A 25,140-nucleotide genomic window follows, 5' to 3' on the forward strand; every position below is an offset into this window, starting at 1 on the left:
ACATACCAGAAATATTACCTGTATGGTATGCATTCTTCATTTATTGCAGCAGAATTACTATTTGTTATAAGGAGGACTAAGAGGGAGATATCGACAAATCTGGCAATAAACAACCTGCTACCCGACAAGCAAGACAGGCAATCAGATACGCTTTGTATGGGGATGAAAAATTCAAAGCAAAAGTATCTATAAGAGTTGCTACTGGCACATAACAACGGGACGATATGATAATATCATCGGAAGAGGCGAAACCCGCTATTGATTGTTTGAGCGTCGAATCATGAGCAAGACGAGATGACCAGGGAAATACTCAAACTATTCACTGCTAAATGGAGTAGGAGCCGATGGGATATTTCGTTTAGATACTGAGATGGGAGAAGACGTTGACAATCAATGCTGCCTTGAAGTGGGTCATCTAACGACGGAGATCCAGAGGCATACCAAAAGAAAAGTCAGATCACTCTCTTTGGAACCTACTGATCTAGCATTGCTATTTGTCATGAGGGCGCTCAATATTACCGATACTCAATCAACGAAGTTGTTGAATGACGAACTCTAGGAGGTAAGAGCAAATGTGGTTCTAGCTGCAATGGATATGGCCACCAGCGACACGGATGAAATGCTCCTAGAACCCCTTCACATGGCCACAGCTTACGGCAAGACACCCGGTCTGTAAGACAGAGACTGCCAAAAAAAAACTAATCTTACGTGACTCATCGGGGCTATTTGATGATTCAGAGAGTCCTGAAGATATGTCGAGATCACTGGCCACTTTCTACAAGATATCCTGGCTCGAACTGCAGCAGTTTTACTTACTAAAGGCCAGGATTGTTCTTTGTACGGCTTCATCGGCCGAAGAAAAAAGCTTTTGTCTATAAGAAGCCTTATTCGAGAGGCAACAGAAATAAGTGTTGCACCAATTCGCTCATTGACTTTCACCTATCGGTCAGAGGAATCATTATGAGCGGAAACGTAGCCCAGCTCCTCCCTACAGTCACATCGGTCTCGCAAATGGTGCTTGCCACATGGTGCGGCTCTCCTTCTTTGAGCAACTTCATATCGCTGGAGTCCGTCACATTTCCTAACCATGCAAGACCGAATGCACCCGTCCATTACAACTTCTATAAGGGAAACCAGAAGTTCTTCCTTCCCGCATAAAACTCTAGTAAAAGGGTTATCAGTGATGAATCAGCTTCAAGTCAATGACAAGGAATAGAACGGTTCATAACACAAAGACACAACGTCGAACCTTGATAACCTCAGAATATATCTGTCAAGAACTCCGAAGTCCGGAGGCTTAGCAAAGGCACGTCCCTATCCAACCCAAGTATATATCCATGGTAACGAACTTTGAGAGAACTGTGCGCGGCCAATTGCCCATCCAGAGACGTTCTATGATCTCATACTACGCGGAAGAAGGAGATCGCTGAAAGACTCTACATAATATATTTCAGCTCAATGGGGTTGATATCATGAGCGTAGATGCTGCAAAGCGGCGCCAGATGCGTATTGTCATAGATATGAACATATCTGTTGTCAGGTGACCAGAGAGACGCGATATATTGTTTTCGGCCTGGCGGTTAGCGTACCGAAAATATTATATCGACAACTAGCCCAGGATGTGGTCATAAGCTCGGCCATGTTGCGCATACGTATCTGCCGAGGACAAAATTTTCGGGACAATCACGGGGTTCCCAATGCTGGAGGACTGTGGCGTTTTTACTATTGGCTTGTTCCCGAGGGATGCGAATTGTCCTTAAGTATAGGGCATACTGATTCCTACTGACCTCTGCTACTTCGCAGAATATTAGCTGAATGAACAATCGAGTACCAGCTATTTATTGATCATAAGTTAGACTCGTATTAGTTAGTGCTACACAATGAATATATCTCATCTAAACAAGTCAGTAGGCGTTGCCGTGTAGCTAACGCCTCCGACTTCTCTAGTCGTCTTTCCAGTTTCAGGCATAAGTGCTTCCAATTAATTCGGGGCGTAGGTGTTTTCACTTCATGGAAGATTTTGGTGCTTATCCGTGAGTGCCAGAAGTCATCGCCCAAGGTTAGATGGAGGGCTCTTTGTACATTGATAACTGCCTGAGAAGGCAGAAAGCCGAACACCATATTCAATATTTCCCATGGGAGAAGCAGAAGCATAGACTCTCGGACCTTCGGAGTAACCTTCGGATGAGGCTGAGAAACCTTCCCTTTGCTTCTAGTTCGCTTTTGAGTAGTCTGCTCCAGCGCTGTTTTAACACACTCTGTCCGGACCGGGTCTGACACAGCAATAGTTCAACCATTAGTCCACTCAACAAAGGCAACGATGTGTTCAAAAATCTTGCACAGAAGGAATGAATATAAAAGTTGCATATCTACCTCCTAAACACTCGTCTGGCATTCCACACACCCGTCTCCACGAGTTCTCCTCATGCCTCTGTATTAAAGCTAACATGAGAACCTTCAGGTTCTTGTTCGCAATATCGCCTAGCTTGTGGTGCATGAGCAGTTCCCAGCACCGTGCGTGGACTGGATATCCCATCCAGTCATGGGAAATATCGTCCTCATACTCGCTCATGAGGGGGTGACCTCCGTCGTTCACAACCGTAATCATGGGCATGACCACCTTCCGCCTTTCGTCACTTGTACGAGGCTCGTAGATCAAACCATCAGTCTTCTTCCAAGGTACAAAAAAGGTGCCATAGTTCATTCGTGGTATGGTAACGCCGGATATCTGGCACCCATCGTTTTTAATGTTGTGTAGAACTGGCGGGTATTTGTGTCAGTAGCAATCAAACCTCCAGACAACTTTTCCTCGGCCTCCAGCGGTTTTCCAGGCCATGATGTTGACCTCACGCAGTAAGTACTTATGATGGTAGGTAGCAGGTTAGCTTACTCATCCGACGAGGCATCCACCAGCATGACTGATAATCGCCATACATATCCAAATTCTCCAATTTTTGGGCTTTACAGATACCTTTTTTGGGATGGTGGAAGGTGACATCATTCAGGTCGTGTGCGTCTGGTGAAAACCTATTCAAGTAGAACGCGTAGCCGCAGATATGACATTGTTGGAAATAATCATCATCTTCTCCACGAAGATCATCCGCATCGTAGTGGCCACTGCTATGTTCATCGTCAGAGGAAAAGAGCAAAGAGGAGTTGTTGGAGACAGAGTCTGGGTCTGGCATTGTTCTTGTGGAAGTATGTGTATTTGATTACCACTTGAATGCAGATTAGGCTAGTTAGTGGCAAGGAAAGTTGGATTGTTATAACAATTCTGTTCATATTCAGAGTAATGGTGACATATTAGCGGAGAATCTATCAGAGCTTATGGACTTTCCTATACGGGATAAGTAGTGATGCTATCATGATGCTATCAACAAGCGGGGTGTTCTGACAATAAGATCAACCATGGCAACATTATAATACCACCCTACCAGTCCAACAATTGCCCATCCACAGCATCATCGCCGGAAATAAAGTCCATATCATATCCTGGCCTGATAAATATGGCACCGCCCGGATAACCGGTCCACTTTTCCGATCCATCAATGCGCGAGCAACCCGCAGATTCGGATATGCACGCCATTTATTGATCCACCAATAATGTGAAATTCCCGACTTCATCCTCTCCCCCCACGGTCTACAGCTGCTGTGCTACCCCCACGCGGGGTATGGGGGTAGTTGCAGCTGCTATCGTTGGAGATCTAGAAGCTGTATTGCGTGGGGGTGCTACATAAATACTATGTCTGTTAAGTAGCTACGGCGTCATTGCAAAAGCAAGCTCATTGCTAATTCCAATTGTCCAGAATCATGGCTCCCATCAAGTCTATCGAGTACTTTCGCGTCAAGCCGCGCTGGCTTTTCGTCAAGGTGACGGACAATGAAGATAAGTTTGGTTGGGGTGAGGCTACGCTTGAGGGACATACACAGGCTGTGGAGGGTGCGTTGGATGAGATCATTGGGAGGCTTGTTGGTTATGAGGCTGAGTATGCTTCCTCAATTTCTTGGTTCTTATCTTGTTTCAGTGCTAATGGAGTAGTGACATCGAGCACATCTGGCAAACTATCTGGCGACTGGGCTTCTATCGCGGTGGGCCGGTTTTCATGTCCGCCTTATCTGGCATTGATATCGCATTGTGGGATCTGAAGGGTCGGAGGTTGAACGTACCGGTGTACCAGCTTCTCGGAGGCAAGGTACGCAACAAGGTACAGGTTTATGCTTGGATTGGAGGTGATCGACCCAGTGATGTCGAAGTAGCTGCGTAAGTCACTTTCCCACTGTTCGCTTTCATCCTTCTAATAGTACCTAGCAAGGCCCGTCTTGCGCAGGGACTGAAATGCGTCAAGATGAATGCGACAGAGGACATGAACTGGCTCGACTCGCCATCCGTACTAGACTCTTGTATCGAGCGCATCAAACAGGTCAAGGCTCTGGGTCTTGACGCTGGTCTCGACTTCCACGGCCGTCTCCATCGCCCCATGGCTAAGCAGCTCGCGAAAGCACTTGAGCCCTACCGTCCTTTGTTCATCGAGGAACCCCTGCTTGTTGAGCATCCCGAAGCTATCAAGCAGCTTTCTCAACACACAACTATCCCGATCGCCTTTGGCGAGCGTTTGTATACTAGGTGGGATGTGAAGCGGTTCCTCGAGGATGCGTCAGTGGATGTGCTGCAGCCGGATATCGCGCATGCTGGTGGAATCTCGGAAACAAAGCGAATTGCGACCATGGCGGAGACTTATGACGTGGCAATTGCGCCGCACTGTCCTCTTGGTGAGTTCTACCCCTTCTCTTCCTTCATCTTGTGAGCCACGCATGCTAATCAACTTGTCAGGTCCAATTGCCCTCGCAGCTTCAATGCAAGTCGCCCTCTCAACCCCGAACTTCGTCATCCAAGAAATGTCGCTCGGAATGCATTACAACGTTGAAGCCGGTGATATTGACCTCACGAGCTACCTCACAAATCCCACGGTGTTCAATATCGAAGAGGGGTATGTGCCAGCGCCCACAGGAGCGGGGCTGGGAGTGGAGATTGACGAGGAGATGGTGCGTAGAATCAGTCGGGAAACGGAGCCATGGCTACCGAAGGAATTCTATGGCGTCGATGGGGGGATTCGCGAGTGGTAGAAAGCTCAGACTTGTAGGACAGAATGTGGGGGTGAATGCGGAGGTGATCTGCATCCTGACGTCTGGAAATGCGGAGAGCGTGGGGGTGCCTCGGATATCGGTCCGAATACATATACCAGCTATAGCTCATATAGTACTAAGATAGTGTTCACAAGCCATACTCAATCACTTCCACTCAATTGACTGTAAATAATGGACCTCTTCTCCCTCGAAAACACAACCGCCCTCGTCACTGGCGGCACCCGCGGCATCGGCCAGCAAATGGCCATTGCCCTAGCCGAAGCCGGCAGCGACGTGATTCTCGTCCAGGTATCCACCATTACTATCTACTATACACCAACCACACACTCTAACTTATACGAAATAGAGAGACACATCCAACACGGAAACAAAACAACGCATCGAATCCCTCGGCCGCAAAGCAACTATTTACACCGCAGACCTCTCCTCCCGCGAATCCGTCTCACAACTCACACCTACCCTCCTCTCCGACGGCCACGACATCAGCATTCTAGTCAACTGCGCAGGCATCCAACGACGCCACCCTAGCCATCTATTTCCAGACAGCGACTGGGACGAAGTCAGTCTTCCGGTCTCTCCTTTCCCCTTCCTTCAAACCGCCCGTACACTAATTAATTGAAATAATAATCGATAGGTCCTCCAAACAAACCTAACCACCATCTTCACTTTGTGCCGCGACCTCGGCGCCTACATGCTCACCCGCACCCCAGACGCCACCGGCCACCGCGGCTCCATAATCAACGTCGCCTCGCTGGTCTCCTTCCAGGGAGGGATCACAGTTCCTGCGTATGCGGCTGCAAAGGGCGGCGTGGCGCAACTCACGAAAGCTTTGTCAAATGAATGGGCGAGCAAGGGTATTAACGTCAATGCAGTGGCACCGGGATATGTGGCTACGGAGATGAATACGGCGCTGTTGAATGATCAGGACCGCGCGAAGAGTATACTTGAACGTATCCCGGCGGGGAGATGGGGTACCGCGGAGGATTTCAAGGGTGTTACGGTGTTTTTAGCTGGGAAGGCGAGTCGGTATGTCTCGGGAAGTGTGATGTTGGTTGATGGGGGGTGGATGGGGAGGTAGAATTTCTTTTGGGTGCGTTATACCAGTCTAATCCGTCTTCTCCGGAGATTTCGGGGTAAAGAGCTCCGTGTTACAGTGTCAGACCGCAGCTGGAAATTAGTTCAAGTAGAATCTGATAGATTCTGTCACTAAATGAACTCTGTCATGTAACTAAAAGACATACAAGAAAAAATATATATAGTATATACATATATTTTCAATTATAAGATAGACATAAAGGAAAAACAAACAATCAATAATCCCAAACACCTTGATTATTCTTATGATTCCTAGTAAAAGTGCAACAGCCTATCTAGTATCAGGAACAGCATTTCTCTAACAACCCTCAGAAGTGGATCCATATGCTGAATCGCCTGAATCAAGCAAGAGGCCCACACAGTCAATTTTAGGTATGTATCATATAGATAAGCTTATAGTCTAATCCCTCCAGGTTTGTCATGTATAGTGCCGAAAGAATGATGCTGCCTAGAGATATATAAGTCCTTAGTCTAAACGCCTGATATGGGTATATAGAAGCATGAAGAACTGAAGAACTGAAGATCATCATGGCCATCAGGCTCTCGTCTCGGGGTAAGTCTGAATATGTCCTAGGTAGTGCATTTTAGTCAGTATCCCAGTACAGATCGACTAGTATGATGGTAGTAACGAAAAGAACATACTACTGGAGTTCATCACAAACTGCCCTGCATACTACGATACCCTTCTGAGACACCCATGAAGCAAATTATCCTCCACTTGCCACACAGAATACAGAAGTAATAGCATAGATTAGCTTGAAATATTGCCGCGTAGCCGGCACCTGGATGATCCTTGAAACCACGTCAATTCGGACAACTGCCGTCTACTACCGAAAGAGGAAAAGCAGGGTCTGGCCAGAGCTCGAGAACATTCCCAGATCCGGACTAGTGCAGAGAGTTTTGATCAGCAAGTTTGCGGAGACTAAACCCGATCAGGTGTACTGCTGCTTCATTCCCCACCGACACCCGTTACGAGTTGACTTCTTTGCCGCATGTTCTCGCACAAGACTTCCATCGGTTTGATTTTGGACTAATCAGGAATTCAACTGCTAGTATCTCCGCGATCTACACTTACTCTTGCCGCATCAAGCCTTCTAGCGGAAGATTCTGCTCGTACTATGACGAAGCCTTCTAGGCCATTGTGCCGCATCGTTTGTAGATCTTTGCTGGCCCGAGCATTCTTATTTCTGCTAGGAGTACTCTGCTAGAAGTACTTGAGTCTAACATTTCATGCAGCTAAATGTAGTAACCTGCAGCCACCTGAAGCCATACGGAATATGGAGATAGAATGAAGTTTTAATTTCGGCTGCCGGCGCCTTGTTACATAGTACGATAAAGCACCTCGGCCTCCACCACCTGTTTTGTATGGTCAAGAACTAGTAGCATAAGCTTAATTATACCACCCCCACCTACGCACACTATGTCCTGAAACCATGTGCAACAGTGGCTCTTTCAGAGCAGTCACACTGCGACACTCTGCATGTGTCCCAGTTTTAGAACCATTCTATATGCAGTCCTGTGCGTAAGTTCCTCTTTTAGAGCAACCGCCCTGCAACATTGTGCATTAGTGGTATATTTAGAGCCATCAAGCTGCAACCATGTGCATAAGTGCCGTATTTTAGAGTAACAGGTATACGGGCAATAAAAATGTGGTATTATACAACTCCACCTTTTGTGCATGGTGAATTTTAGTGCTAGAGTTCACCTGGGCGCTAAACTAGTAAGGCTTGATGATCCTCCACTCCAACCGGCATGCTTTTAGAATCAAGCTTTGCCCTACCAATCTGGTGGTCGCTTCTCCACTCTGTAGCCCGGAACCACAACGAGGAACGCGCAACCAGTGGATTCGACATGATTTGCCCCTGAAGCATCCCATACATCATCAGACATTGAAGCCTTGATACTGGCAACAGCTCAATCGTCCCACTTCTCGAAAAACCTCCTGCCGCGTCAGTCTCAATCATGGATGCCTATTTCCCTTTCTTTGAACGTAGGTCAGGGCGGACGAACAGGCTCCATCGGCTGCTTAAATACAGAATGAAGATCACTTTCCTCACACAGATCAAACCTTTCCACTCTTTTCATCATCAAGATGCGTCTTTCACTTCTCCTGGCGGCCGCCATTAACCTGGTTGCCACCCAGGCTATCGCAGCCTCGCGCTGTACTCCTGAGACCTTCACTCCCCATCTTTCTTCCAATGCTTCCTTAGTCTACGCAGTTCCGTATGGACCCAACGATACCTTCGTTGGCCCGTTGGGCAACTACTCCGGTCTCCCCGAGTATTGTGCCGTTTATGTCAACGTGAGCTCGTCTGCTACCTCTTCCTACGAATTCGGCCTTTGGCTGCCCATCAACACCTGGAACAAGCGCTACATGGCCTATGGCAATGGTGGCTTCACTGGAATGATTGCCTTTGCTGATATGGCACCCGGTCTTTTCTACGGTTTTGCCACCGTTTCCACAAACACTGGACATAACTCCTCCGTGACTGAGGCTGGCGATGCAGGCTGGGCTCTCAACAACCCCGAGACTCGCACTGACTGGGGATGGCGTGCACTCCACGGCTCCGTTGCCCTTGGCAAGGAGCTTACTGAAGCCTTCTACAGCGAAGATATCAGCTATTCCTACTACGCTGGTTGCTCTACTGGCGGTCGCCAGGGTCTGAAGTCCGTCCAGATGTTCCCGGACGACTTCGATGGTGTTCTTGCTGGTGCTTGCGCTTGGTGGACCACTCACCAGCAAAACTGGGACCTCAAGCTCGCCACCTACAACCTTCCCAACAATGCCAGCCACCATATCACCGAGACTCAAGTGGATGCTTTGGCCACTGAAGTCCTCCGTCAATGCGACGAAGTTGATGGTGTCAAGGATAACATTATCATGAACGGCTATGCCTGCGACTTCCGTCCCGAAACCCTTCTTTGTGATGGTCCCTCCGCCAACAAGTCGACCTGCTTCACCGCCGATCAGATTGACACTGTCTACAAGATCTACAGCCCCTGGGTTGAGACTAACGACTCCTTTGTCTTCCCCAGCTTTGCCTACGGGTCTGAAACCCAGTTCGCTCAAATGATCATGACCGACGACGACGAGCAGGACAGCCCCAGTGGTATTGCCTACCCCCGTGACTTTGTCTATAACGATGCCAACTGGCCCTGGGAAAACCTGGACTTTTCGACCATTCAGCTGTCGGATCAACTGGATCCTGGCAATGCCACCGCCGGTGACTTCGATCTCCGTCCCTTCAAGAACAAGGGCGGTAAACTGATCCATTACCACGGATTCGCTGACGGAGAGATCCCCACCGGCTCCAGCATTTACTACTACAAGCAGGTCCAGAAGATGCTCAATCCTCTCGGCATCGAGCTTGACGATTTCTACCGCTTCTTCCTGATCCCTGGTATGGAGCACTGTTTGGACTCCGTCCACGATGCTCCCTGGTACATTGCCTCGGCTAACCAACCCGGTGGTCTTACTGGCACCAATGTCTGGGGTGTGCCTGGATACCGTGACCGGAAGCACGATGCCATCCTGGCGCTGATGGCCTGGGTTGAGAATGGCATTGCTCCTGATGAGCTGATTGCGACCAAGTTCATTGATGACACCCCCTCGGAAGGTGTGCAGTCTCAGCGCCCTCTCTGTGTCTACCCTAAGGAGGCCAAGTATGTTGGAGGTAACTGGAACGAGACCAGCGCATTTGAGTGCCGGTAATTCGAATAATCTTGAAGGTCCCTCTCAGCGCTTTTTGCTATGAGGGGGATGTGGCCTAAGAGTACATAATATCACTTCTATGTATGATATATTCATCAATAGCATATACTAAATCTTATATTTAGTTTGTTGTGGAACTATTTTCCCGGCTACCAAACATATGTCAAGGCCGGTATAGGCTGTTGGAATATTTAGCAACTGATAATCATTATTGGCTGATAAGCTATGGTATGGCGTCTAGCAGTGCGCTACTGTTTTGCGCGGTTACCGCCGATTTAATTGGTCACACCCCTCTCCCAACTCGACCAGGGGTTTCTAACCTCACTGCAGCACAACCAGAAGAGGATAAACTATCATAAAAGACTGAAGTCCCCCATCTTGTCACTGAAAACAACGGCAGTACATATAACATGGCACTGACAATTCCCGTCGAGATCTGCGACATGGTATGACACCCGTGGGCGACACCAGGCTGCGTGCTAACTCACTACTGAGATCGTTGATCACGTAGTAGCAACAGTTGACAAGGACTACTCATTACGCGATCTGTTTCCTTATACTCTCGATCTAGATGCTCGACCACAGCTCATAAGCTTACGCTTGGTTAGCCGGAATTTTTGTGCTGCCGCGTCGCCCCATTTGTTTAAATGCATTGTAGCTCCGATTAACTCCTCGGTGCGCGGTGATATTGGCCTCGTATACTCATTGTATACGAGGAATATACTCTCAGGTAGCAGGGGCTCCCTACAAAGATTTGCTGAAATTTCACGGAGCAAATACGCTGCACATGTCCGCCATCTAGACATCGGATACAACAGCTGGGGCACCACTTCCTGTCCAATAATCAGCCAAGAAATCCAGGATTTTGCTGGGTTGTTATCGCCTTGTCTTGCGCAACTGTCCGGTTTACGCGTTCTCAAATTAAGGGCCTCAGGCGAGTCCTTGATACGCGAATTGACACGCGACAATGAAAGGGCTGCCATTGAAGCAATTGTTACAGCCCTACGATTTGTGATACTACCCCATTTGGAGGGGCTTGAGCTCTTCTTTCCCATGGCTCATGACTTTCGATACTTCTTCCCCAGTCAATCTTCTCCATTGCACATCCCCATGGACGATTTACTGCACGGACTGAAATACCTAGCTTTACATGTCACTGCGTATACGAAAAGGCTGGGACAGCGATACTGGAGAACCCCTGTACCAGCTGCATACGCCGCCTTTCCAAATGACTTGCACGCCGCCCATCTCTTTAGATTAGTGGAGCTGGCTCCTAATCTAGAAGCTCTCCAGATCAGCAGTACAGACGTTCTTCCTTTCTACACTGTCCATTTCAGCCCAGCGCTCTGCCTCACCTCTCTACGTCTTGCACGAGTCCTGATTACGTTTGACCACTTCCGCGCGCTTACTGGCCAATGCAAAGATCATCTCAAGCACATCGAACTGTCTTTGGTACAACTGCATTCTGGCACCTGGCACATGGTCCTCACGCAGCTACGCCAACTACCGCGCCTTATCGACGTTTCCATCAAATCGTGCGGGTATCCAGCCACCGGTCCAAATGCACATCTGAGAGGGATTCTTCCTGAGCCAGATGATCCGGAACCGCTTGAGACGATGAATTTCGAGGACTATGAAGGATTGAGTGAGCTTAGGAATTTTGTTAATGCAAATCGAGTCGCTTTGGGGCTTAAGCCGTGGGAGCGGAGAGATTTCCGCTGGTCTAGGTAGGGCCCCTTGCGCATTGGGCTGCTGATGGGGAGATAAGGAAGGGGGATATCTGCCGCAACGGATGGAGTTGGAGCAGAGGGTCGGCTTAGGTCGGCTAACGAAGTGATCTGTGGTTAAAGCGTAACTTACTAGCTACTTGAATACCATACGATTGTGAATAGGCATCTCAGGTAGCAACCAGGCACAAAATCATATTGAGGTTGCAGCTAACAGGCTGATAGGAGTGATCATCAGGGTCGGACTTTTCTGACTCACTAGTCATTACAAACAAGCACGCAAGCATTGCTCTCAAGTTTGTTAGAATCGGACGAATGTGAGACGTAATGGAGGATTCCACTTTTAAATCCTGTTTCAATCAAGACGTGATCAGCTGGGGAATGGGCTGGCCTGTTCTAAACCCCTTCCGCTGAGCGACACCGTCCAGGCAGAGTCCACTTCACCACCGCAAACTTCTAATATGCCATTTCATTCCTCTTTTCCTACCCTGTGATACATCCCCAACGCACTGCATCTGAGGATATGCCCGCGACTATCGAATGCATGACATGCCATTGCGGTCTCGTCTAAGCGTTGCTGGAGGGGTGCCCCAGCCCTCAAGTTACCTTGGTTACCATGGACGTCGAAGGCCCAGAACGTCCGGCGGTGGTGATGGATGTATGTTCCCCGGTTTACGGAATGGTCAAGACCAGCGGAAACCATGTAAAGCGGATCGTTCACCGCTTCTCTTCCAGCTTCAACCAAGATTTCAGCATGAGACACACAGAGCCTCACAGCGCTTGTGGGACTTTTCAACGGAAACGGGGATGGTAGTGCTCCGTATGATGGTAAGACAGCCCCCATACAGCATCGGAGATACAGAGTGTGATGGTGTTGGACTGTTTATTGACACCGGCGGCCAACAGAAGTTACATTCAGTTGGGTTAAGAGATTTGGCAATACATCCGGGGTGGGTTGCCTTAATGGTACATGCATTATTAAAATGGCAGCATAAGTGATGGGGACGTCATTATTCAACCGAACGGCCACCTGTTTACAGCGTAATTTAAATCCAAAGTGAATGGCAATTTATTCCGTGATTACAGATCGCATACAGCCCCTTGCCGGGCTAACCTACACGTCTGGCCGTGGAAAGAACTACCCTGTGCAGGTATGTGGTCACCAGAGGTGAAGCGGGAGTGTTTTCCCTCGATGTACACCCCCAGAAAGAGCCTATTCCACGTCTGGGGTACCATCAACAGCCATCAAGGCTTCCATGATACAATCCTGCAATCAGTCGCGCCTTCCCAGCCCAGGTGTTTAGTCGGGCATTTTCGGGCATGGTTCACCATGACACCCTGCTGTTCAGCGCCATAAAGTCATACTGAAATATCCTGCCGGCTCTTTTCTCCTGACTTCTTGCTCCGCTGGACATCGACGTAACTATAAGATCCAGTGAGTATCTTATCAGTGGCTTTTGATAGCACCTTTCTGGACCGAAGCTTTGCCGTCGTATCAACATGAGCACCCCTGTGGCGGCTGAATCTAGCGATCAACAACTGGGCTCTGTCTTGCCTGTTGTCAGTTGGTGGCGCAGTCCTCACCTTCGTAGGGTCAGTCTCTTTATGGGCGTTCTATCCCTTTTCTGTACGCCGCTACTTTCCCTAAATTTGCCTCGATGATCTTTTAACCGAGCACCCATAGCGTCTTCGGGCGGGTACGATGGCTCTTTGGTCAATGGCCTGCAGGCTATGCCAGAATGGGTTAACTTCATGGAAAAGCCATCCAGCACTTGGCTTGGCTTTATAAGTGCTGTCTACTGGATAGGGGCTTTGATATGCACCCCAGTTGCTGCCTGGGCGTGTAATCGATACGGGCGGCGAGTAGGCGTCTGGATAGGGCTTATTCTTCTATTAGCTGGAACCGTAATGGGTACGGCTGCATCGTCCGCCAACGTCTTCACTGCGTCTCGTGCCGTGATTGGTTGTGGTATGGGATGGGTAAGCAACACGGCCCCTATCCTCCTCAGTGAGATTGCCTACCCTGCACATCGTGGTGTCTTCGGTGCACTCTACATGGTCGGCTATTACGTTGGAGCCGCTGTTGCAGCCTGGGCCACCTTCGCAACACAAGCGTATGACGGTTCCTGGGCATGGAGATTGCCGTTCTTCTACAGATGCTCCTTCCTCTCATTGCCGTTCCTGGTTTTGCATTTATCCCAGAGAGTCCTCGATGGTTGATATCTAGGGGACGTATCGAGAAAGCCCGTACAGTTCTAGCTGAGCTGCACACTGGTGGTGATACTACTGCGCCTCTTATTGTGTATGAGGTCCAGAATATCCAAGAGATAATTCAAGCGGAGCACAGCGCGGCTGCTTCGGCCGGGTACCTAAACTTGATCAAGACTCCGGGAGACCGCCATCGGCTCTTCATCACCATTACGCTTGGGGCATTTGCACAATTGTCGGGCAACGGGGTAGTCTCCTACTACCTTTCCATGATATTGACGTCTATCGGCATCACACACGCGCGCGATCAGTTATTGATCTCGGCCTGCCTGCAAGTCTGGAACGTTCTTTTCGCAGTGCTTGGCGCCTCGCTGGTCGAAAAAGTCGGTCGGCGGGTTCTGTTCATAACCTCGGCCAGTACCATGCTGGCAGCTTTCATCCTCATCACTGCGTTGTCAGGCGCCTTTGCTAACACTGGCAAGGGTTCAGTTGGTATTGCAGTTATCCCTTTCCTCTTTGTATATTTCTTGGGATATGATATCGCGCTGTAGGTGATCTTATGCTAGACTATTGTCCAACTATTGCGATCATTTCTGTCGATGTATGACTGAACTAATGCTTACTGGTAGGACACCTATGCTCACTGCGTATACATGTGAAATCTGGCCTTTCAGCCTCCGCTCACAGGGGCTCAGTATGGTATGGTTGTCTGCCATTGGATGTACGGTGTTCAACACGTTTGTCAACCCAATCGCGCTTTCGGCCATCCAATGGAAATACTACTTTGTGTTCGTGGCCGTGTTGGCCGGATACTGGTTCTCGGCGTATTTCTTTTACCCAGAGACTCGCGGATACAGCCTCGAGCATATAGCCGGTGTTTTTGACGGAAAAGATGCTGAGGTGAGACAAGGAAATGAAGAGAAACCTGAGCCGGTGGTTGGACCGGTGGCTACAGAGTCGGAACACGTACATTTATAAGGTTCAGATTCCCATGCTGGAACACATCTAGCAATGGGGTTAGACCAGAGCACTTGTATAAGACAGACAGGTCTCATGTAGGTTCGATGATAGTAACTAAATCAGTGAGTCAATAGAACCACCTACTCCGGATAGCAACGGGAAAATACAAGCCCATCCCCAGTTTTTGTATTTCTTCGGTAAACCGACAATATTTATCGTCTTCTCATACTAGGACAACTTGTTTCTTTCCTCGCCATCATATAAACTCCATACATGTCATACTATCCAAATAGACCGGCCACAAAAATGACCCGATATTGCCTTAAATCCGCCGGGATCTGTGCAACCCTAAGCAGGCCAGCATCTGGTAACTACTAGTTCGCCGCAGATCGAGACAACCGATGTTCAAAATCTCATCATGCACAAGATACTACTATTTTTTTATATTCTTACAGATATTTTGGGTAGAAATAATGTATCCCACTTCTACGCCGCGATCATGATAGCTTGATGTAGTAATCTCATTCTAACAAGAAGGTCACATTTCTTGGATATTGTATCATGGAAGGTCGTCACTAAGGTTCGTAGATTCCGCTCAAACCAGTGACCGTGAAGAATATCATAGATAGTTTACCATAATCTCGATTTGTAAAACCCATTGATAGCTGTCAAATAACATTCAATATAATCAGATCTAACTAGTTATAGATCATCATGACTAATCGTATCATATCAACCCCGCGATAAGCTAGCTAGCTAGTGGGGCAATCTCATCACGTGTCTGTCCCTCACCCACCGAGCTACCCCTCCCATCACCATTACAATCACCATCACACTTCAATTAACCCATCCACCACACAAACCCACCCTCCAAATACACCTTAACCTCATTCCCCAGGGGCAGAAGCAAAAAGAAAATAATCAAAATGCCCACCCTCCAAACCAGCACCCTCGCCTTCCTCGGCGGCGGCAACATGGCCTCGGCCATAATCTCCGGGCTACTACGCCAATCCGTCCCCGCGAGCAACATCCACGTCTCCGAGCCATGGGAAGTCAACCGGAACAAGATCGCCGCGCTGGGCGTGAACGTCACGACATCCAACACCGAGGCGGCGTCCTCCGCTGACGTCGTCATCCTGGCCGTGAAGCCGCAAGTCGCGAAGACGGTGTGCGAGGAACTCCGTCAGGAATGGACGGCTACGGCGAGGGCGAAGTTCCCGATTGTGGTGAGCATTGCGGCGGGGATTACGTTGGAGAGTTTGCAGAAGTGGTTGAGTGTTGAGGGTGGGAAGGTGGCGCCGGTGGTCAGGGTTATGCCGAATACCCCGGCGTTGGTGACGGAGGGGGCGAGTGGTGCGTTTGCTGGAGTGGAGGTTGGCAAGGAGGATAAGGGGTTGGTGGAGGCGTTGTTGGGCAGTGTTAGTAGGGTTACGGAGTGGGTGGATAGGGAGGAGTTGTTGGATGTGGTTACGGGGTTGTCAGGTATGTGTTATTTTTTTCTTTCTGTGTTTGGGGTTTGGTTTTGGATGAGGCTAATGGTTGGTGTGTGTGATAGGATCCGGTCCCGCGTATTTCTTCGCTATGGTTGAGCATCTGGTTGCTAGTGCGACGGCTCTGGGCTTGACTAAGGAGCAGGCTACGAGGCTGGCGGCGCAGACTTGTCTCGGTGCTGGAAAGATGCTGGTTGAGTCAGATGATGAGCCTGCTCAGCTGAGGAAGAATGTGACTAGCCCGAATGGCACGACGTATGCCGCGTTGCAGACTTTTGAGAAGTTGAACTTTGCGGATATCGTGGATCAGGCGGTTAAGGCGGCCACGGATAGAGCTGCGGAGTTGGGTGAAAGCTTGGGAAAGCAGTAATGTATGATATTTGCCATGAGGTATTGGTGTATGTGAGACGATAACAATGCCGTTCTCGGTCTATTTCGGTGCCATGATGGCGTGTCTGTATCACGCAACTGGTTGTAGGATACATCTTGCTAGGCCATTTCTGCATTCCCTGTGTAGGAGTCAACTTCTATTCATCCAGTAACGATTTCAGCTCGAAACTTACTATCAACTCATCATCCCCACTTTCCACCGTTGTCCCCAGCGACACCAACTCAAGTCCATCCTCCCGATCTAGCTTCGACAGCCTACGTCGCAAAACCCCTACGCACAGTCTGTCTGGCTCCGACGTCGGGTGGTGTTTCTCTGCAGCTAGTTCTTTGTTCCGACCTTTTAGGGGTGTCAAAATCTGAGCATACAGGAAATGCTTGAGCAGGTATCCCTTGAAATTGGTCTCGCCGGACAGGATGCGGTCGAAAGCCCAGCTGGTGGCTTCTCCCAGCACAGGTTCTACTGATAGACTGATCAGATATGGGTCTAGCTTCGAACTAGCTTCGACTTCCGCAGTCAATGTCTCCACCCGCCACACTAAGCCTATTATAGACTCCGCGTTCCTGGACCTTATCGCTATACTCCCTGGATTCATCTCTCTTAATTATTCGTGCTCTAGTCACACTTTGAATTATGGATACAGAATTTCGCGATGATCTACTCCAAAGCTACTCCGATGCAGAACTCATCCAGCACATTGTTTCATCACCCTCTGCAGACTCATCTCCAAGAAGTCGAGTATTTTCCCTCTCTCCAAGATATATCTCCAACTCCGTCGCATCATAAACACCCTCAGGTCACTCACTTCACCTACCATCGGATCCCTCGCAACCGGTCAATGCACATCCTTCTGGCTAGATGATCTCTACGGCCTCCCGCCCCGCTCCGGACCACCCGAGCTCTCTCGCTATCTCCACTTCTGGGGCAACTTCAGAGGCATGAGAACGGCAATAGAAACCGGAAAGCGAGGTGAAGTTCTCACTGGTACTGCATATATCCCTTCCGCTATGGGTCCATTCGTCTTGACACATCATGATCTGGCGCCGCGGAATCTTCTTCTCTCGCCCTCTGGGGAGCTTTGGCTGCTTGATTGGGATCTTGCGGGGTTTTATCCTATTTACTTTGAGTATGCGTCCATGTATAATTTTATCATGCCTCAGAGTTGGGGATTGTTTGCTCGATGGCGTTGGTACCTGTTTACGTGGATTGCGGCTGGCTCATATAGACGTGACTATGAGGTACTGGCTTCTATGCAATCGCGGTTTACTCGTTTTCGGGCTGGGAGGAGGTTTGAGCTACTGAATGTGGGTGGACCTTCTAGACGGCGAGTTTCGTAGGTGTCGCACTCATGATGGAAGATGGTCTTTTACGAGAAATATAACTAGTAGGAACAAAGTTCCATCAGGTAAGTGTAGATATTACTAGACATGTCAAGTGCAGTTGTCAATAAGATGTTTAAACATATCCCTCCTCTTCACTCATCATGAATTCCATAAGCCCTTAACCAAACCCGTATCTATCCATACTAACATACCAAAATCCCGCAGATATTTCTCCCACCTAATAAACATACCGGAAATTCAAATTCTCCTTATCAGTCAAATCCCCAAATGCCACCACATCATCCCCATCCCCACTGCCAACCCCAACCACATCCCCATCCTCCCTCATCCTCATCTTATCCCTGCTCCGATTCTCCCACGCCAACACAACCCTTAGCACCCCAATCAGCGCAATCTCAATAAAATTCGCCACAATCATCGACCAAATACCCAAGGTATACCGCGGCGCCTGCTCAGAGCGATAGAAGAACGGCCCTGCAATGTTACCCGCACACACGCCGAGGAAGATCATCGCATTGGTGACGACCTTCTTGGTATGGCCTGCGATATTTCCCGTTAGGATGGACAGGATGAGCACGAAAGAGGCGTTGTATGAGCCTGTCAGGTAATAGCAGATTAGACGGCCGACTTGGTTAGTGGCTGGGAGGAAGGCGAGACCGAAGGAGCCGGCGAGGTTGGGGAGGAGGAAGAAGATAGCGGTTAGGCAGCGGTTGTTGGGGGGGAGGCGGTCGTTGATGAAGACGGCGATGATGATCATCAGGGAGGTGAAGGCACCGTAGGGGATTTGCATTAGGGTTGTTACCACTATGTAATTGGTGTTTTCAGTGAGTGGTGGGATGAATATACATATTGCCAGAAAAGTAGAGGAAACGTACGTGTTGAAAAACCAAATCCTTGAATGATCAGAGTGCCAAAGTTGGAGATACCTCCATTGGGAATGTTACCGGATAGACCTAGCAATAGAAATACCCAGACTTTCCAGTCGAGGAGGGCTTCGAGAACTTGTGTTGGCTTGAGAGTTTTGTTTTCAACACCGGTTTGATTGTCGCGAAGTCGCTCGATGGTTAGTCGCCTTTCTCGAGTGGAGAAAGTACGGGCATTGACGGGGGAGTCGGGAAGGAAGATTGTGATGAGGATACCCCAGAATGCACAGAGTGCGCCGATGATCAGAAATTCGTACTTCCAGGAGGCGAGGGCACCATTGATCTGCCCGATGCCATAACCCAGAAGACCACCTAGGGCAATTCCGGCTCCATTTGCCGTGTACCAGATTCCGATGCGGATGGGCTGCTCGCGTCGCGTGTACCACATGCTGGTAATGAGCATGAAGGCGGGATCACTGGATCATTAGCTACTATGTCTTGCATACTGTGTATAGCACTTACCTGCATGCTTCAGCGGCCCCAGATATCACCCGCAGAACAGCCAGCTGAGTGAAGTTCTTTGCCACAGCTGCTAATGTTAGACTTACGATCAATTAATCTGCAGTGTACTCACCCTGTAGCATCAGAAAGAATCCCCATAGGAAGATATTCACGCCTAGGTACTTGCCCACAGGGAAGCGCTGGAGGAGAAAGTTGGTAGGCAGCGCCCAGACAAGGAAGCCAAAGTAGAAGACAGACGACAGCCATGAGTATTGCTCGCCCGTCAGTTTTAGATCCTCCTTGATTCCAAAGATTGCTGCATACGACAGTGTAGTTTTGTCAATCTGTCCGTGTCAGAAGATCCCATCCGAGGAATCTGCACACTCACGTAGTAAAACGCATAGCAGACTGAGAGAAACGGTAGGATGACCCAGTCTATCTTGCGCACTAGTTTCTTCAATTCCTCAGGCTCAGCTGATTCCAGTTCACCGCCATCTGCAAGGAGGGCGAGTGCCGTATCTCCATGGCTGACTTTGCCGGGGTGATGGATGTCCTCGACATGCGAAGGGGACCGCTTGTGAGCATCTTCTGGGTGTTCCGTGGCCATGGTGACTGCTCTTGCGGAGTAGGAATGAGACGAGGAGATCCATACTCGCAGGACCGATGTATACAACCCCCAAGCCAAGACTGGGGTCAAGGTTAGCGTGGGGGATCGGCATCACCCGCAGCGGATATTTCTCCGCATTTTGACCGGCTAATCCGGGGTTGGGGTTAGACTTGGCGAGACCATTTTCTCCGCATTTGACATCTGTTCTTTCTTCTTGACATTGAGTCACTATTGAAGGCGAAATGTCGATACTGACTCGAGAGGAGGTTGAGAAGCACTCGACACGCGAGTCGTGTTGGGTAGCTATTCATGGTTCCGTTTACGATGTCACTGGTAAGTCCAATTGGGGGTATCATCGCCAACTACTCACACCGCCAGAATTCCTCGATGAGCATCCGGGTGGTGCACAGGTAATTCTTCGCTGCGCAGGCAAAGACGGTACGGCAGACTTCGATTCAGTCCACGATAAAGACGTCCTCTCGCAAGCTCTGCCACCATCGGCACTCAAAGGCATTGTCCAACCAGACACTCTCGTGAAAGCATCCAGACCACTTCCCAAGACATCGGCAACAGCAGAAGAAAAGCTTCCGCCTCCATTAAGCAGTATCATAAACCTAAATGACTTCGAGAAGGTAGCCCAGCAACATCTCCCCCCTCACGCATGGGCATATTATTACTCCGGAGCCGACGATGAGATCAGCAAACGCGAAGGTCAAGAAGCTTACCATAGGTTGTCCTTCCGTCCTCGAATTCTCCGCAGCATTCGCAGCGTAGACACGGCCACCTCGATTCTGGGCCAGTCTGTCTCGTTGCCAGTCTACATGAGCCCGTGTGGAATTGCTAAATTTGCTCATCCGGACGGAGAATGTGCAATGGCTGTCGCAGCAGGCGAGGAAGGATTGGCGCAGGTACTGGCGAATGGCTCTAGCATGTCCATTGATGCTGTGCGAGCGGCTGGCATTCACCCCAATCAGCCGCTCTTCCAGCAGGTGTACGTCAACAAAGACATAAAGAAGTCGGAGGAGACAGTCCGACGAGCTGTGAAAGCAGGTGCTAGTGGTATTTGGATCACAGTCGACTCCCCTGTTGTTGGGAAGCGGGAGATGGATGAGAGATTGAATCTTGAGGTTCAGGTAATTACGTACTATGAATAGCTCGAGAGCGATGCTGACATCTACAGGCACGCGACTCTTCCGCCAAAGGACAAGGTGTCGCAAAGACCATGGCCAGCTCCATCTCGCCGTACATTGACTGGGAGATTCTCAAATGGATCCGCGGACTTACCGATCTGCCGGTTGTAATTAAAGGTATCCAGTGTGTGGAAGATGCAGTTTTGGCATATCAACATGGAGTACGGGGAATAGTCCTGTCCAACCATGGTGGAAGGTCTCAAGATACGTATGTGGAACTCTAGCCCCAAATATGTATTTCATAAGCTCACACTCAACAGCGCTCAGCCTCCACTTGTTACTTTACTCGAAATCCGACGATACGCACCACACCTTATCCAAAGTAACATGCATATCTTCATCGACGGAGGCATCCGACGTGGAACAGATGTCCTGAAGGCCCTTGCATTAGGAGCAACCGCTGTTGGGCTTGGACGACCATTCCTGTTCAGTCTGGCAGCAGGTTATGGAGCCGACGGAACCCGTCGGGCCATTCAAATCTTGCGGCAGGAAATCGAGATGAACATGGTATTTTTGGGAGTGACGAAGCTGTCGGAATTAGGGCCACATCTGGTCAATTCAATGAGGCTAGAGCGAGATGTAGTTGGCTCAGTGAAACTGTGAAAAGAGGTACTATAAAATACAGGATATATCTCTGATTTACATTGTATGGTTCACATCCAGGCACAGCCTTAACCGGAACACAGACCAGTTCGCACTAAATGGGGTTAAGAGGGGCATGGGCTGACCAGTGCATGTTAGTGCGTAAGCACTATTCCCCATGGAATTGGCACGGGCTTATCGAAGCCATTCGGATAGCGGGAACACCACGGAATTAATCTAGCTGGTGGATGTCACAATCAATGCTTGTGCTTAGTTCCCCTCCCTGCTAATTTTCACTCGGTACCTGGCTATTGCACTACTTTAACCCCCTCATCTGTCCTCTTCCAACATTCTTTTTACGCCCTCCAAAATTAACTATCCATTCACTTTCTTTCTAACACGCTTCGTATAATTCAACTCAACCAAATGGCTTCCTCCGCAGAACCTCAGACAGCTCCCTTCGGCACATGGGACAGTCCCATCACAGCCGCAACCCTGACGTCAAAAGGAATCAGTTTCGCCGGCATCGCCGCCACGGTACATTCCCTTTCCCTCTACAGCCGAATTAAATTGACCTTTCTCCTCAGGCGGATGGTATCATCTACGTAAACGAAGGCCGCCCTGCCGAAGAAGGTCGCAATTGTATCGTCGAATGGCGCAACAACCAGCCCCGTGACGTTCTACCAGCTGCGTACAGTGCACGCACCGCCGTCCACGGCTACGGCGGCGCGGCCTTCAACACCACGTCAGATGGGAAGGTCATTTTCGCAGATTGGAAGACTCACGGGGTGTATATTTTGGATCCTGCAACCTGCGATGTAACAGCCGCCGTGGAGCCGGATGAAAAGATCTGGTACGCTGCGTTCAATTCGCACCCCAAGAGACCGGAGCTGGTTTTTGCCATCAGGGAAGATCATCACGGCAAGGAGGTGATTAACGAGCTTGTTGTAATCAATACTGAGAAGAAAAAGGTGGAGGTTGCAGCGACGGGAGCGGACTTCTACTCGCATCCCACATTCAGTCCTACTGGTGATAGAGTGTCCTGGTTCCAGTGGAACCATCCCGAGATGCCATGGACGGGGACCGAGTTGTATTCTGCGGCTTGGAAGGATGAGAAGGTTGGAACGCCCGTAAAATTGGCAGGAAATGGCGACGAAGAAAGTATTTTGCAGCCGAGATGGGGACCGGACGGAACTTTGTTCTTTGTGTCGGATCGCACTGGATATTGGCAGTTTTATCACTGGAGCCCGGATGCAAGTGATGCGCCCCGCGCTATCGTTATTGAAGGCCTGGAGAAGGGCGAGTTTGCTCATCCAGAATGGCTCCTGGGATCGTATGACTCTCTTACCCTTTTGCTCACATAGCACACATCTAACACGATACAGTTGCACATATGTTCTTCCAAACGCCAACACGATTGTCGCGGCCTGGACACAAAACGCAACAGAGCGTCTCGTCATCATCGATCTCGAGAAGAACACCTACACCTTCCCTGCCCACATCGCATCGCTCACGGGCATCCAACACAGCGCTGTGGCTCTGACATCTCCTACCAGCATTGCCGTCATTGCCAGCACTCCGACTTTCCCCAGCACTGTCTACCACATCTCTATCACCTCCAGCGATGCCTCCGTACCAACAGTCCTCCGCTCCTCCTCGTCTGTCACCATCTCCGACACCTACTTCTCTCGCGCTCAACACATTTCATTCCCGCGCACCATCTCCACCCACCCTAACACCCTCTCACATGCCTTTTTCCTCCCTCCCACGAACCCCAAGTACAGCAGTGCTCCAGGCGAGCTTCCTCCACTCATCATCACCATCCACGGCGGCCCCACCATCCACACCGACCCCGGACTTAGCATGATGTGGCAGTACTACACCACACGCGGATATGCCGTTGCCCTCCTCAACTACGCCGGCTCCTCCGGGTACGGACGCGCCTACCGCAAGCTCCTAAACGGAAGTTGGGGCGTACTCGACGTGCACGACGCCGCAGACTGCGCCCGGTACCTAATCTCCGAAGGCAAGGTACACCCATCCCGCATTGGCATCACTGGCGTGAGTTCCGGTGGATACGCCACCCTCCAGGGAATCTGCATGTTCCCGACTCTGTTTACCGCTGCGGTCAGCGTCTCTGGTATTAGTGACGTTGAAGCCCTCGTGGCCGAAACACACAAGTTTGAGAGCCACTATGCTTTCCGGCTCTTGTTCGATGATAAGGTGCCCGAGACAGAAGAGGAGAAGCGGAAGGTGTACCGCGAGCGGAGTCCCAGGTTCCATGCGGATGTAATCAAGGCCAAGCTGTTGCTGTTGCAGGGAACAGCGGATGAGATCGTCCCGTTGAACCAGGCGCAGGCAATGGCTGATGATGTTCAGCGCAGCGGTGGGGTGGCCAAGTTGGTGATCTTCGAGGGTGAGGGACATGGGTACCCTCGCAAGGCGGAGAATGGCTTGCAGGCTAAGAAGGTGGAAGAGAGCTGGTGGAAGGAGAATTTGGCCGAGGTCAAGGGGGAGTGAGTGCGATACTAGGAGAGTATATGGATCATCACAGGTAGTGTCAAGCGCAGGTGGATGCCCAGTAGAAGAGATGTAATCTACGAGCATCTAGTTCTAGAATATAGAAGCGACTGCCATGATCTCGTCCATCAATAGGAATGAAGACCCATAACCCGAAACTGACAACCACATAGTGCAGGCCAGTGAGATTTAGCAATTGGCCATTGAGACATCCCTGGAGATCGATCAGTACCTACTAATAGTAACTCCCCCACCAGTCCCATAGAACAAAGCAGGAATTTATGAACAATCATTCATAGTATACTACAGAATATTTGACATCCCACAAATTGATACCTTAGAGAAAGCAGCTATTACCCACACGCCGTTCCCAAAGGCATAAACCAGACAAAACCCATTGATTTTAATCAAATTTGTGCAACATCGATTCTCTCACACACTACATAAGTAAAGAAAGACAAAGCGTAGGCGACGGAGAAGACAAAAAAAAAAAAAAAAAAAAAAAAAAAAAAAAAAAAAAAAAAAAGAAACCCCCCCCCCCCCCCCCCTCCCCCCAACCTCCCCGGGGGAGGGAAAAACAAAAAATGCTCGCACTCGGATTCGAACCGAGGATCTCATGATTACTAGTCATGCGCTTTACCAACTAAGCCATGCGAGCAATTGATGCTGCTGAGGCAGGATATTATGCTACAAGAAGCTACGCGACGGTGAATAGGCGAAAACCTGGGATGGCCGTAGATGTAACATGTGCTGCATTAACCATAACCGGCAATGCCAAATCAACACTGCCTATGGCAAACAGTACAGAC

At 49.6% G+C, this 25,140-nt stretch overlaps 11 protein-coding genes and 1 non-coding gene across 12 annotated transcripts; 9 read left to right on the plus strand and 3 right to left on the minus strand.

Annotated features, from left to right (window-relative positions):
* Positions 1-2,326: 2,326 nt before the first annotated feature.
* On the minus strand, positions 2,327-3,185 carry BO79DRAFT_152569 (uncharacterized protein; the record flags this gene model as incomplete). The annotated part of the gene is made up of 2 exons (XM_025678692.1): positions 2,327-2,760; positions 2,891-3,185. The coding sequence occupies 2 exons, from the start codon at positions 3,183-3,185 to the stop codon at positions 2,327-2,329; spliced, it is 729 nt and encodes a 242-aa protein (XP_025537593.1).
* A 625-nt stretch (positions 3,186-3,810) lies between these two features.
* Positions 3,811-5,186, plus strand: BO79DRAFT_198801 (D-galactonate dehydratase; the record flags this gene model as incomplete). The annotated part of the gene is made up of 4 exons (XM_025681373.1): positions 3,811-3,986; positions 4,040-4,261; positions 4,310-4,770; positions 4,832-5,186. The coding sequence occupies 4 exons, from the start codon at positions 3,811-3,813 to the stop codon at positions 5,122-5,124; spliced, it is 1,152 nt and encodes a 383-aa protein (XP_025537594.1). The 3' UTR covers positions 5,125-5,186.
* A 130-nt stretch (positions 5,187-5,316) lies between these two features.
* Positions 5,317-6,223, plus strand: BO79DRAFT_239074 (2-deoxy-D-gluconate 3-dehydrogenase; the record flags this gene model as incomplete). Its single annotated transcript, XM_025684879.1, has 3 exons — positions 5,317-5,433; positions 5,492-5,704; positions 5,780-6,223. 3 exons carry the CDS (start codon positions 5,317-5,319, stop codon positions 6,221-6,223), a joined length of 774 nt encoding a protein of 257 aa, XP_025537595.1.
* Positions 6,224-8,332: 2,109 nt separating this feature from the next.
* On the plus strand, positions 8,333-9,952 carry BO79DRAFT_152793 (feruloyl esterase B precursor; the record flags this gene model as incomplete). Its single annotated transcript, XM_025678699.1, has 1 exon — positions 8,333-9,952. One exon carries the CDS (start codon positions 8,333-8,335, stop codon positions 9,950-9,952), a length of 1,620 nt encoding a protein of 539 aa, XP_025537596.1.
* Positions 9,953-10,362: 410 nt separating this feature from the next.
* BO79DRAFT_198806 (protease inhibitor) lies at positions 10,363-11,683 on the plus strand (the record flags this gene model as incomplete). The annotated part of the gene is made up of 3 exons (XM_025681374.1): positions 10,363-10,398; positions 10,448-10,634; positions 10,683-11,683. The coding sequence occupies 3 exons, from the start codon at positions 10,363-10,365 to the stop codon at positions 11,681-11,683; spliced, it is 1,224 nt and encodes a 407-aa protein (XP_025537597.1).
* A 1,496-nt stretch (positions 11,684-13,179) lies between these two features.
* On the plus strand, positions 13,180-14,865 carry BO79DRAFT_230405 (hexose transporter; the record flags this gene model as incomplete). The annotated part of the gene is made up of 4 exons (XM_025684093.1): positions 13,180-13,306; positions 13,364-13,823; positions 13,886-14,434; positions 14,517-14,865. The coding sequence occupies 4 exons, from the start codon at positions 13,180-13,182 to the stop codon at positions 14,863-14,865; spliced, it is 1,485 nt and encodes a 494-aa protein (XP_025537598.1).
* An 822-nt stretch (positions 14,866-15,687) lies between these two features.
* On the plus strand, positions 15,688-16,778 carry BO79DRAFT_177075 (pyrroline-5-carboxylate reductase family protein). Its single transcript, XM_025679900.1, has 2 exons — positions 15,688-16,329; positions 16,403-16,778. The coding sequence occupies exons 1-2, from the start codon at positions 15,774-15,776 to the stop codon at positions 16,705-16,707; spliced, it is 861 nt and encodes a 286-aa protein (XP_025537599.1). The 5' UTR covers positions 15,688-15,773; the 3' UTR covers positions 16,708-16,778.
* A 690-nt stretch (positions 16,779-17,468) lies between these two features.
* BO79DRAFT_152833 (uncharacterized protein) lies at positions 17,469-18,062 on the plus strand (the record flags this gene model as incomplete). The annotated part of the gene is made up of 1 exon (XM_025678701.1): positions 17,469-18,062. A coding segment is annotated over one exon (594 nt), but the record flags the coding sequence as incomplete, so codon positions are not given.
* A 223-nt stretch (positions 18,063-18,285) lies between these two features.
* Positions 18,286-20,039, minus strand: BO79DRAFT_270361 (MFS allantoate transporter; the record flags this gene model as incomplete). Its single annotated transcript, XM_025687282.1, has 5 exons — positions 18,286-18,872; positions 18,944-19,407; positions 19,454-19,520; positions 19,566-19,776; positions 19,821-20,039. The coding sequence occupies 5 exons, from the start codon at positions 20,037-20,039 to the stop codon at positions 18,286-18,288; spliced, it is 1,548 nt and encodes a 515-aa protein (XP_025537601.1).
* Positions 20,040-20,281: 242 nt separating this feature from the next.
* On the plus strand, positions 20,282-21,838 carry BO79DRAFT_177079 (FMN-dependent alpha-hydroxy acid dehydrogenase; the record flags this gene model as incomplete). Its single annotated transcript, XM_025679901.1, has 4 exons — positions 20,282-20,372; positions 20,418-21,172; positions 21,220-21,437; positions 21,490-21,838. 4 exons carry the CDS (start codon positions 20,282-20,284, stop codon positions 21,830-21,832), a joined length of 1,407 nt encoding a protein of 468 aa, XP_025537602.1. The 3' UTR covers positions 21,833-21,838.
* Positions 21,839-22,161: 323 nt separating this feature from the next.
* Positions 22,162-24,451, plus strand: BO79DRAFT_177080 (aminopeptidase C). The gene is made up of 3 exons (XM_025679902.1): positions 22,162-22,348; positions 22,399-23,144; positions 23,197-24,451. The coding sequence occupies exons 1-3, from the start codon at positions 22,238-22,240 to the stop codon at positions 24,329-24,331; spliced, it is 1,992 nt and encodes a 663-aa protein (XP_025537603.1). The 5' UTR covers positions 22,162-22,237; the 3' UTR covers positions 24,332-24,451.
* Positions 24,452-24,916: 465 nt separating this feature from the next.
* Positions 24,917-24,989, minus strand: BO79DRAFT_t172. The gene has a single exon. It is a non-coding gene; the product is annotated as a tRNA-Thr (tRNA).
* Between the last annotated feature and the right edge of the window lie 151 nt (positions 24,990-25,140).

This window comes from Aspergillus costaricaensis, assembly GCF_003184835.1.
Source record: "Aspergillus costaricaensis CBS 115574 unplaced genomic scaffold BO79scaffold_24, whole genome shotgun sequence".
NCBI lineage: Eukaryota > Fungi > Ascomycota > Eurotiomycetes > Eurotiales > Aspergillaceae > Aspergillus > Aspergillus costaricensis.

What these genes read in the sequence shown, in the direction of transcription:
- BO79DRAFT_177075 (XM_025679900.1), top strand. Translation starts at nt 15,774, where the DNA reads ATGCCCACCCTCCAAACCAGCACCCTCGCCTTCCTCGGCGGCGGCAAC. An exon ending in TGTGGTTACGGGGTTGTCAG is followed by an intron (nt 16,330 to 16,402) that starts GTATGTGTTATT and finishes TGTGTGTGATAG; the next exon opens with GATCCGGTCCCGCGTATTTC.
- BO79DRAFT_177080 (XM_025679902.1), top strand. Translation starts at nt 22,238, where the DNA reads ATGGCTTCCTCCGCAGAACCTCAGACAGCTCCCTTCGGCACATGGGAC. An exon ending in TCGCCGGCATCGCCGCCACG is followed by an intron (nt 22,349 to 22,398) that starts GTACATTCCCTT and finishes CTTTCTCCTCAG; the next exon opens with GCGGATGGTATCATCTACGT. An exon ending in CCAGAATGGCTCCTGGGATC is followed by an intron (nt 23,145 to 23,196) that starts GTATGACTCTCT and finishes AACACGATACAG; the next exon opens with TTGCACATATGTTCTTCCAA.